The 12105-nt window shown below is 55.5% G+C and overlaps 3 protein-coding genes across 3 annotated transcripts; 2 read left to right on the forward strand and 1 right to left on the reverse strand.

Annotated features, from left to right (window-relative positions):
• Positions 1-819: 819 nt before the first annotated feature.
• N7482_009418 (histone H1/H5 family protein) lies at positions 820-2114 on the forward strand (the record flags this gene model as incomplete). The annotated part of the gene is made up of 7 exons (XM_056691542.1): positions 820-886; positions 982-1007; positions 1161-1183; positions 1314-1444; positions 1599-1693; positions 1756-1923; positions 1998-2114. 7 exons carry the CDS (start codon positions 820-822, stop codon positions 2112-2114), a joined length of 627 nt encoding a protein of 208 aa, XP_056539248.1.
• A 2559-nt stretch (positions 2115-4673) lies between these two features.
• On the forward strand, positions 4674-7361 carry N7482_009419 (1-phosphatidylinositol-4-phosphate 5-kinase; the record flags this gene model as incomplete). Its single annotated transcript, XM_056691543.1, has 2 exons — positions 4674-5812; positions 5879-7361. The coding sequence occupies 2 exons, from the start codon at positions 4674-4676 to the stop codon at positions 7359-7361; spliced, it is 2622 nt and encodes an 873-aa protein (XP_056539249.1).
• Positions 7362-9266: 1905 nt separating this feature from the next.
• Positions 9267-11175, reverse strand: N7482_009420 (putative transcription initiation factor TFIID subunit 12; the record flags this gene model as incomplete). Its single annotated transcript, XM_056691544.1, has 2 exons — positions 9267-9521; positions 9598-11175. 2 exons carry the CDS (start codon positions 11173-11175, stop codon positions 9267-9269), a joined length of 1833 nt encoding a protein of 610 aa, XP_056539250.1.
• Positions 11176-12105: the final 930 nt, after the last annotated feature.

The raw sequence follows: 12105 nt of genomic DNA on the forward strand, positions 1-12105 counted from the left end.
CGCAGCCACAGCCAGCAGTGGCCGATCATCCTGAAATCTGGGTTCGGACAGGAGGAAGATCTGGATTCCATACCCCGGCCTGGCCGTCCTGCGAAGACGAAAGGAGGCGGGTCGATCCTCTCCGGATCCATTGGAATGTGTCTTTGCCAGAGTACGCCAGAGGGGCAGAAGAGATGCCCCTTGGCGCCAGATGGGGGGATGATGGGATCGAGTGTTAGGCATCGGGTTTGTTCGACTGCTGGGAAGGGAATCGCCTCCCCCGATGGACGGGTGCGCGGTGTCTCATCGCCGGGGGTGCCGAGGGACGTGTAGAAAGAGGCGCGTTTGCACGGGAGATACAGACTGTACACTCGTCGTCCAACTCGATGCGGGAATGGAGTGTCGCTTGTCTGCCTGGGGGAATGCGCGCGGTCCACCAATCCTTCGCCAGAGAGGGTGCTGAAACGCGCAGCGCCAGCGATAGTCCAGCAAAAGAGCGGGAGCCAGCACGGCGCAGCAGATAATCAAACAGATAGCACAGAGGGATGAGTGATAAAAAGAAGACTCAAGCCAGCAGGGCATAGAAGACGACACAAGAGGAAAAACGACCCGTGCGAATTCGCCCAGGAGCCGGGGGTGATCTTGTGTCAACACCAGCCGCCTATAAATCGCGGATGCCCCGCTGCTCTTCCCACCCCTTCCGCTTGCTGCTTCTTCTTCCTCTTTTCTGTTCCCACCACCCACCCACGACTTTTCGGATTTTTTCTCTAGTCTCTATCTTCCAAGACGCTCCCCACGGCCACTTCCTTCCAACAGACACCAACCACCCCTCATCTCACCATGCCTCCCAAGAAAGCAACCAGCGTGACCAAGAAGGCCGCCCCGTCGGCGCACGCCTCCTACCGCGGTATGTTTTGCCTGATCCTGAGTGCACCCCCCATCGCGTAAAAATAAGAAGGGCATCGCTCGTGTCGCGAATCCTGGCTGATTCTATTCATATAGATATGATCAAGGATGCCATTGTCAACGTGAGTGGATCGCCGCCGCCCGGCTTGTTGTGATTTCCGGTCGCGCGCCCGACCGGGACACGTCCAGTCTTGGGGCCCGACCAGCCACCCCCCCCTCCAGGGGAGGGCCTAGATGTATTGAATTCCATTGCTAACTGGCCTTTCTGTGAATAGCTGAAAGAGCGCAATGGTTCCAGGTATGTGTTTGGTGTTGTTGTTCCCGACATCTCGTCGGCGCGCGGTCCTGGTCGCCCACCACCCGGGTGCTGGGCGCGCGTTGTTTGTCCACTGGCCACCCCGTACTAACGAGACTTCCCCCCGCTATAGCCGCCAGGCCATCAAGAAGTATGTGTCTTCCAACAACAAGATCAACGTCGCGTCGCAGGCGACCTTCGATGCCCAGTTCAACAAGGCCATCAAGGCTGGTGTTGAGAAGGGCGAGTTCACTCAGCCCAAGGGTAAGCTCCATTCTAATTCTCCTGATTTCCCTGCGCGCATTGCTTTTCTGAATCTCCCCGACATCCTGTGTCGTTGCGGTGGCTCTTGCTATTGCGCGCGGGATCACCTCGCCGGCCTTCTGATCTCATGACCGTTTGCTGACGCGTCTTGTAGGCCCCTCTGGCCCCGTGAAGCTGGCTAAGAAGGAGGCGGCCCCCAAGCCTGCCGCTAAGCCCGCTGTGAAGAAGGAGAAGGTCGCTCCTGCCAAGGTAAGTAAACCCGAGTCGGTGCATATCGATCCTCGTCGCCCCGTGGCTCACCACTCTGCTAGAAGCCTGCCGCCAAGGCCCCCGCCAGCAAGAAGCCGGCTGCCAAGAAGGCCGCCCCCAAGGCGACGCCCAAGACCACTGCTGCTAAGAAGACCAGCACCACCAAGAAGACGGCGACCAAGCCCAAGGCCAACTCTGGTAAGGCCCGCAAGACCAAGACCGCCACTGTCGTATGTAGCACCCTCGCCGACCTCCAGACCACCCCGTCTGGATCCCATCCCGTTTGATCACTAACACCCTTCAGGCTCCGGCTATCGTTGAGCAACCCAAGGTCATCGGCAAGACCAAGTCTGGCCGGGTCACCAAGACCACAGCGGCGCCTAAGCCCGCCGCCAAGAAGCGTGCGACCACCAAGAAATAGAGGGATTGACATCGCGTCCTTCGACCCGATGTTGTCCTCCCATTCTCACGTGCGCTCTTCCGGGAGGGCGATTCGATTCCCTTCCTTCTCTTCCGCTGTATTTTCTTTCCTTTTCGAACCCTGATCTGATCTGATCTGATCTGATCTGATCTGGTGGCTCGGAACTGCTTCCCTCTGGTTTGCTCGTTGGCTCTGATAGCTCTGATGGTTCTTCTTTTTGTTTGGCTGTGTTTTGCTGTGCCATGCCGTGCCGTGCTTTGGCTTTTTTTCTTTCTTTCTGGGAATATCTTCGTTATGATGGGCTTTGTCTTTTAACTCCAAAGTCGAAAGGATGGCGTCCGTGGTGGGTTTGGTCCGGGGAAATTGTTTTTCTTGCTCGCTGTTTTCCTTGACCCTGTGTGCTCTGGTCCTGTGTTTTCCCTTTTTGTGTCTCCTGGTTGTCGGATCCTGTGAGAGACTTTGAATTGGAATCTCTTTCGATCCCTTGTTGCTTTGTAGGGTGCGAGACGAGTTGGATGGCGGGAGGTTCTAGTGTGAGCGCCATACTGTGTTCGGTGTGCGGTACTGATCCTCGCGTGATAGTTCCATAGTTCATTCGTACTCCAGATGAATCCAAGTGGACCTTCGTTTTTCATTGTTTCCGTGCAGTCGATTTGCGTTTACTGGGAGGGATGGAGATGGACCTTGGATGCAGAAGCCAGAAGCTTGAAGCCTGAGGCCTTCGATGGTTGGACTCGGGAGACTCCACAATTCGATTGAGCCTCCGTCCCTGCTGCCGCGAGGCGAGGGCCGATCACCGCCGGTGCTGGGATTCAACTCCCTCGCGTGCTACAGAATGTGCGCTGGTCTGTCTTATCTTGGGTATTGGCATGCTCATTGGTGGGTGATTTGGTTTTGGATCCTTTCAATTTAATTTGATTTGTTTGTAACATGAGAGACCCGTAAGAAATCCCCAGTCTCAGTCGGGATCCATCGACTAGCTATTTGTTTGTCGATACTGCTCGTCGGAGCGAAGCAGTCTCGACAGGTTAAGGGTTTTGACTGGGAAGAAGGGCGTGGCCACATACACGATTGAGGACTTGAATGGACAGTGACTATCCGGATGCAAGGAGAAGTCGGCCTTGGGGACCAGGTATGGATGATATTCACTTCTATACAATACGCCTTGGTTTCACGCGCGGGATACGAGAGCATGCCAGTTCTTCTGATGACCATCATACCGCTGGCTTATGTACAGTAGATCCACCGTCCTCGGTGCTCCATACGTTAATCATCGATGGATCTTACCTATAACCATCACATGATTTCATCGCTGTACGGCAGCAGGTGTTATTTTTGGAACGGGAGAGTGGAGGTTGCGTGTAGTCAGGGGCCGGGACGATGATCTTCTAGAAGCACGAAGATAATATTATAATATCGCAAAATCAAGACTAACGCCTATCCGCAAACGATCTAGGGAGGTTCACTAACGGGTCGTTAATTAGGCATACGGGAAACTCTCGTGCTGCGCCACTCTTTGGGTCCGGGACGGCTGCCCTGCCACGCCGAGAGGGGACTCCTTTCCCCTCAGGGCAGAACCTTGGACGAGGCGTGGGAGAGACTCCGTTCATAGGACTCCGTATTTCGTACACGCCTCTGGCGCTTTGCTCTTCTCCAGAGGGTGCGTACGACGTCACCGAGATCTCCTTGCAGATGCTCCCGGAGGGGTATCCCCTCCCAATTGCCCCCATGCGCTCGCATTGCTTCATGGCGCCATCTGCATAAAAACGACGAGTAGGCGACCGGATCTCCGTGCAAGGTCCAGGCTTTTCGTTGCGGTCGCATTTGCCCCTCGTGAACGGAGGTGATCGAAGGCCTCGGGATGCTACTCTCGGAATGCGAGGGGGCCGTCCATGGTCGTGGATCCCTGTAGATAACTCAGAAATGCAGTCGCTATACCGGACCCGAAGTTAGGACGTCTCTTCCGAGTGTAGTAAATAGTCAACGCGGACCGGACCCTGGGGTGTTCCGGTGCAGCAGACAGCAGAACGCCGAGCTGACGAGTGGAGCGGTCTCCCAGTTGGTGGTAATTACGACACCCGTTTGGCCCAGTCTTTTCTCTCCCGGACAACCACCTCGATCCACGTTTGCTTCCGCCCCCCTCTGTCGTTTTCAACCTAATTATCACTTCCCCATCTAAACCCCCTCGTCTTTTCATTGCATAGCCGGTTTCTTTCAGTGGTCGTCCCCGAAACGCTCGAGCCCCCGTGAACCCGAACATGTTTATCCGCTGAAAACCCTCTATCTTGCCACGCCCTGGCTGGCCGCAACTCGGCTGGAGTCCCTGTCATCCTCCGAACCACCTTGTCCAACCTCACTCTCTTCCCCTTCCCCCTCCCCTTCTCCTTCCTCGTCCTCTGGTTCTGATCGACTGGAACGCGCTCCGGTTCTCAATCTCTCTGCCCCTCCGCCTATCAGGGCCATTGCCGTCACGTCGGGTTGCCGGCCCACGCAGAGCGCACGTCACCCCGTTTCCCTGGGAATCTCTCAACGCACTCAGACCGCGGGGACGAGTCCACTATGCCCTCCTTCTCCGGCGAATCCTACCAGACGGGCACGGTGACCACAACAGCTACCCATCCTCCGCGCTCGTTCGAATCGCCGAACCGCAAGTCTCACGAGAAAAGTTCGGTCGGAAACGCTTTCCTGTGGACCAACTGGCCCAACGGCGACGCCAACCACGACACCCACCAGAATGACCACCCAGTAATCACCAATTTGAAGGACGGCAGCGCATATTCTTTGAATGGCCCCCAGTCCAGCATCGGCTCATACACGCGCGACCTGCCGCACTCCAAGGACGGCAGCATGCACTCGCTAGGCAATGGCTCGGCCAAGGACCCTCGGGACACTGGCCGGCCGGCCATGCTGGATCGCAAGTCGTCGGACGCTGGACCGGGAGCAGGCTCCGCGACAGCGTCGATCACGAGCCAACAGGTCAATGGAGGCACGACGTGGAACCACCGCTCCGGCCAGGGGAAGGCGATGGTCAACGGCGACTTCCACCGCCCCTCCGCCGATGAACCCGCCATGTCGGATCGGGCGACGAGCCCGTCGACCTCCCTCTTACAGATCCCCAATTCCGAAGACGCCGGTCGTCTCTCTCCCGACCCGGACCGATTGTCCCCGGGTCCGAAACCCAGCCATCACCGCTACTCCTCCCCTCCTGCTCCCATTTCCGCCGACAACGCCCTCATGCAGGACACCCCGCAGTCGAGCATGCGACATCGACACTCGCTACAAGTTCCGAGAGCGCCCAGTGGCCGGCGGAGTAGTCGAGACCAAGGCGAAGACACTGCGTACGCTAGTGGCCGACTCTCGCCCACATCTGCCGGACCTCGCCGCACGTCATTCAGTCTAATTCGACGGGCCACGCGAACACAGTCGGATATACCCTTGGATGATACCCCACCCGATGAGGAGGCCGCACGGTGGGCGGAAGCGATCAAACAAAAGCGAGCATCACGGCGACGACGCGAGGATGATGACGATGAACGAGTCATCGTGGGCACCAAGGTCGACCAGAACCACGTCAATTATGTCACCGCATACAACATGTTGACAGGTATCCGGTTTACGGTATCCCGCATCAACGCGAAGATGGACCGGGAATTGACCCCCGCGGACTTTGAAGCCAAACACAAGTTCTCATTTGATATGTATGGCTGCACTCATCCTGAAGCCCACGTTCCCTCATGGATATGACTGACCTGACCCGCCCACAGAACCGGCAACGAACTAATTCCCTCCGCAAAATACGATTTCAAATTCAAGGACTATGCGCCGTGGGTGTTCCGCCACCTTCGCGCCAAATTCAACCTCGATCCCGCCGACTACCTGATGTCCCTGACCAGCAAGTATATTTTGTCCGAACTGGGCTCACCCGGCAAGAGCGGTAGTTTCTTCTACTTCTCGCGCGACTACAAGTACATCATCAAGACGATCCACCACTCCGAGCACAAGCTTCTCCGGAAGATCTTGCCCCTGTACTACAAGCACGTGCAAGAAAATCCCAACACCTTGATCTCGCAATTTTACGGCCTGCACCGTGTGAAGATGGCGTACGGCCGCAAGATCCACTTCGTCGTCATGAACAACCTGTTCCCGCCGCACCGCGATATTCACCAAACGTTCGATCTGAAGGGTTCCACTATCGGCCGTGATCTGCAGGAGTCTGACCTAGAGAGGAACCCGCGTGCAACCATGAAGGATCTGAACTGGGTGCGGAGGAATCGGCATCTGCAGTGTGGACCGGAAAGGCGATTTGACTTTATCGAGCAATTGACCAAGGATGTGGAGTTGCTCAAGAAGCTGAAGATTATGGACTATTCACTCCTGGTTGGGATCCATGACGTCGAGCGCGGCAACGAAGAAAAACTGCGCGACAAGACCCTCCAAGTCTTCCAGCCCGGAGGCGACCGCGAAGAAGAGACTAGAGGAAACATGCTGATGCGGACACCATCGAAGCTTGAAAACGAGCGCAAGGCCCGGGAACTCCGCATGCTGGTCAAGCGGGAGCGGCCTGTGCCTCTCGACAAAGCAGCCGCCAAGATGCCGGAGGAGGTACTGGACTCACGGAAAATGAATCTGAAATTCTACTCCGACGACGGCGGCTTCCGCGCGACCCGCGAGGACGGCACCTTCGGCGAGGAAATCTACTACCTGGGCATCATCGACTGTCTGACGCACTACGGGATGGTCAAAAAGATCGAGAACTTTTTCAAGGGCCTCTCGCACGACCGGACGCAGATCTCACCGGTTCCGCCGGAGAGCTATGGCGATCGCTTCATCAATTTCGTGAAGGGTATCACCATGTCGAAGGAGGAGGCCGAGCGGCGAGAATCGAAGGTGTCCGCTCGAGCGTCGCATGAGAAGCACCAGTCCCGGTCTTCTTCCGTCGAGCGCACCATGCAGGCGGCGGAGAAAGAGGCGTCGAATGATGTATCTGTTACGCACCCGCGCACTCTGGCCACCGTGTGGGATCCTGCAGATGCAGCTGGCCCAGGCCCAACCTCCACCCTGCCGATTGTCGATGAAGCAGGCGAGGCCAGCAGCGTCGGTGGCCATAGCTCGCATAGTCGACATGGTCGTCGGCTGTCCGATAAGGAACTTCCTCCAGTGCCCAGCGACGAGCGCCCGCAGCCCTCTGCCAAGGGGAAGGAAATCGACCGCGGCGAAGACTACCTGGCGAGCATGAAGCAGCGGTAACGTCCTTCCGCCTTGAGATTTGTGTCTAATTTTGCCTGTGCCGGCCGGCTCACTGTGGTACTTTACCCGTGGCTTGCTGTCTCTGATCTTGTTTTGTCTCCAGCGAGATATCCCACTCCCGCGCCCCCTTTCTTGCTTGATAGACCATTTGTGAAACCCTCCCGTTAATCCCTCTGTCCCTCCCCGCCTGCAGAAGCCTTGCGCCGGCCCTTTCGTGACCCCCGCTTGTCCTCTGCTTCTGTTTGCTCTGCTCTACCTCTCAATTGATGTACTTGCAATCTGCGTTTCTGCCAAAACTGCTGATGTTCATGAGTGACGTCTGTATATTTCCTGTTGTTGAGCGTCTCTCGTCTGTCGTCTCTGTCTGTCTCTGTCCCCGTGCTCGCTATCTCACGGGATACCTATTTTGTGCCGAGTGGATCCAGACCAGAACCTAAGAAACATGATCATGTTTCTCGTTCTTCGTTCCACTCCGGCTATTTTTCTTATGCTGGGCATCTGCATATTCGTCTTGCCTTGCTCGGCTTGAAAATTTCCTTGTACCACCAACGAATCCTCTCACTGTCATGGCCATTGTCGTGGATTACCCGACCAAACCGGCAATCCGATCCACCATCTGTCTATCGTCTCGTTTTGTCTTGACCCGTCTCATGCCCTCGCATTGCATCCAGCAGTCTCGTCTTAATTTCCGTCTTTCTCTACAGCCATAACTACCAGCCCACGCGGCCACCCGCACCTCGTTCGCGGCCATTAACTTTCCTAACTAGTCTCAACCATCCATCTCCTTTTCTTTACTTCACTTCCTTTATCTTTTCTTTCATCCTTCCTCTGCCCTATCTTTTTCTCTTCCTAGTTACTTCTCGCGAGAGTCATATCATACCCTGTACCAATCACTATACCACTTGCCGTGCCTGACTTGACTTTCCTTTACCTGTCCTCGATTTAGCTTGTCCTTGTCATTGTCTGAGCCTGTACTCGTTCTTGTCCTATGCGTCTTCCATTAGAGAATCGTGATTTACTTGCGCCTATATCCGGAGCCGATCCTGTCCAGGCTTGAGTTAGCAGGTGTAAGCCTGGGGGGCTTCGTTTCCCTTCCTGTTTCCCCCATATTTCTTCGTGCTGTATAGATCGGTTATAGATAATTATCTGTTGTGCTTGGTATGCTGTGGTGGTTGGAATGGGGGTGAATGTGCCTGATTAGGGCTGGGTCGAGTCAATTGAGCCGAAGCGGTTTTGAAATGGAATTTGTGCTGTGAATTATGAGTTCGAAACGTATTCCAATTGCGTAAAGTAGAGTATCTAGATCATATGAAATAGTGTAGCTTTGTAGCTAGATAGGCATTTCGCCGTTTGTTCAAGGTGGAATATCTACCATCAATACTCAAGCTTGGTCTCGAAGTCCAGATAGAAGCCGGGCTACACCTATGCAGGATCTAAGATACCACACGAAGAAGGCATGCTGCTATGTATCTCCATTTCCCTATCGAGCCGTATCGAGACCCTGCCTAATTTTGAGCCCATTCCAGAAAGCAGTATAAGTAAAACAGAAAAACGCCAGTTGCCCCCGCAAACATCCACCAGAAACGACGCAAAGCGAAAAAAGGGTACCAGAAGATTACCGTCGGGGTAGTCCAACCTAGCTAAAATCGGACGCATCGAAAAACAGTGAACCAAATATCAGAAAGGCAAAATAGAGGACTATGTAAAGTAAGACCCCTTCCCTTTCTCCACCGTGATGTAAACGCCAGGACTTCTCGCCCGACACTGGGAATGGAGAGATCCGCAAGCAACCCCCCGCAAATAATGTTGACCAGAAAAATCGAAGGTGAAAAGGATGCGAGAGAAGAATAGATGACGCGGGGCAAGGCACGCAGCACTGCTCTCTGATTATGTCATGTGAGTTTCTCACTCAGCGCGGCCCTGCGTGACCTTGGCCGCTTGGATGGCAGACATCTTCTGCAGCCAGCCCTGCGTAGGCTGGGGCTTCTTGACGGTGCGGAGGTCATCAGTGGCGAAGCCCGAGATGCGCATGTTGTAGTTGCGCTCCAGGACGAGCTGGATGTCGCGGATCTCGAGAGTCGACGAGGGCCGAAGCTTGGCCAGGCGGCAGGCCTGGGTGATCACGTCGTCGACGAAGTCATCGGCCATCTGGAGCATGAACTGCGGGATGCGGGTTAGTTTTGGGGCTGGTTCAGCGGATCTCAGTTGATGCCGGATCAGCAGGTTTCCTTCTTACCTCTTCTGCGTCGGGTGACAGCATCTCCCCTTCGCCACCGCCGGTGACCTGGCGCACGAGGATGTCGAGCATCTTCTTGCTGAGGACGTGCTGGCCCTCACCTTCGAGGACGTAGCCTGGGTGCTTCTGAATGGCTGGCTGGCCCATCACACCCATCTGACTGTGACCGGGGCCACCAGAGAAAGTGGGGCGTGAGCCAGGCATGGGGACGGGCTCAGGAGTCGAGACATTCAAGTTCTTGGGGATGACCATGTTGATGCTGCGGTTGGGGGTTTCGGTTGAGCGGTTGGTGAGGTAGCCAGGTGGGTGGGTCTGCTGATTGTTTGCGGCCTGGTTGACCTGCTGGCCCTGCTGCTGGCCTTGGTTGCTGGTGTTATAATTTGCAGCTTGCTGCATAGCGGCTGCTTGTGAGAGAGGCCGAGGAGGGCCTTGGTTCATTTGCTGGGGAGGTCCCGTCGGAGTGGGGGTCGAACCGTCCGGGTTGGGTGTTTGGCTGAAGGTGACTTGTGCGCCGGGCGTGCCCTGCTGCGATGGCGGTTGAAGTCGCTGTGCTGGTGGTTGCGCATGGGAAGGTGCAGGTGTCGCACCAGCCGAGGATGCGGATGGAGCCTGCCCTGGCTGGGACGTCGAGGGCGACATCGCCGCACCAGCCTGGCTGCGGGCCGCATTGACAGCCGAGTTGATGGTGTGGGGTGCTGGCGTTGGAGCCTGGCCAGGCATAGCATTGGTTGCATTACCGGCCTGATTGGGAGGAGCGGCTTGAGACGCGGCAACATTTGCGGATGGTGCTGCGGGAACCGCAGGCTGCTGTGCTGAGGGTGCAGTTGTCGCTTGTCCCTGTGGATTCATCTGCTGACCGGGCTGGGACTGCGCCTTGAAGCTCTCCTGCTGGTCTTTGAACTTGGTCAAAAAGTCGCTCCCTTCCCGGAACAGCTTCTCCGCCGCCAACTGTCGGTTTTTGAACTCCTGCACCTCCTCCTGTGTCATATTGCCCTGACTTTGACGCTGCGAGAACTGCTGGCGCAGGTCTGCAATCCGGGCGCGCCCAACCTCTTGTTTTTGAAGCGCAATACCATATCGTAGCCGAGCCTCAGGAATCCAGTTTTGTACCTGCTCCTGGGTCACGTTCGGGGGGAGGTAGAAGTTCAACGAGCTAACCTTCGCCTGGATCTGGGGAAGAAGCTGGCTGAGGTTCTGGGGGTTGTTGGACTGGGTCCGCTGGACGGGTTGACCTTGCTGGGGCTGGCCTTGTTGCTGTTGCACGGCCGCAGCGGCCGCCTGGGCTTGATGCTGCTGGAGTGCCTGCTGTCGGGTCTGCTGGAACATCCGCATGCCCTTCATCAAGTTTTGGGATAGTTGTGACAGCTTCACATGCGCAGTCTGATATTCATGGCTCTGCGGATCGCGGGTATTGAGGACCTCCCACAGAGTGCGCACCAGCTGGGTGTGCTGGGCTTTCTGCTGGTCGTTCAGGTGTGGGAGCTTCTGCACCTGGTCGGTCCGGATCAGGTTGGAGTGCTGCTGTGTTTGCGACATTGGCTGCTGCTGCTGGCCTGCCTGGCCCTGAGACCCGTCCATATTGGCGACCGCGGAGCTGGGGTCGGAAATCGGCGCGAGGGCGTGCGAAATGGATCGCGGAGGGATCGTCTGGCTCGATCGAGGTATTCGTCCAAAGGAAATCTGGATAATAGGACCAAATCACACCCTCTCACACCACATACAGGTTTCGGACGGGGCCTGGAGAATTGGAACCGTTGGTGAGATGGAATTTGTCTTGGAGAGATGAGGTCGGGAGGCAGTCTTGGCATCCGCCCGAGGTGTACTCCGTACTCCGTAAAGTCTTGAGGGCTGCGGTTACCCGGGTGTTCTTCAACAACTAAAACGGCCATTTGTTAGTAAAATAATAACCAACGATTTCCATAAAAATGCGGGACATACGGCGTTACTAACAGACCTGGCTATTTGAGTGTTCACTTGTTTCGGGACAGGCGCTGTGGAGGAAATCTCGTGCGCTGCGGCTGGGTAGGGTACAAACTTCAGGTGAACTGATAGCAGGCTCCGGTGTGGGATAGTACAGCGTATGGCAATAACTATCTAGTACTTTTTATTAAAATGCGGCGACTTTCTGGATATACGTCAATGTTTATGCGCAATGGCTATTGAAATAATTACGAGAGCGGCTTGTTATATAGTTCGAGCTCAAGTTGCCCGATGGACAATGAGTTTCAGATGAAAGCAAATCCCCAAACACGCATGATATGAGTAAAGGGTGTTTATTGCGGATCTCAACATATCAACTGAGTGCCTTTAAATTGTTCATGACCATCGTTAAACGTTATCAATAGGGTATCTTCTATGCATGGTGCTACACAGCCTCGCGTCCAATCCTCCAACAAAGCACACCAAACACTATATCCTCGATTTTGTGGAAGACAGCCCACACTGGGAAGACGTCATACCTGTTTGAGAATGGCATAGCACGGTGTGGGGAAGCGTACACTTATTTCT

The sequence above is a fragment of the Penicillium canariense genome (assembly GCF_028826845.1).
Source record: "Penicillium canariense strain IBT 26290 chromosome Unknown utg000007l_segment0_segment0, whole genome shotgun sequence".
In the NCBI taxonomy this organism is placed as follows: domain Eukaryota; kingdom Fungi; phylum Ascomycota; class Eurotiomycetes; order Eurotiales; family Aspergillaceae; genus Penicillium; species Penicillium canariense.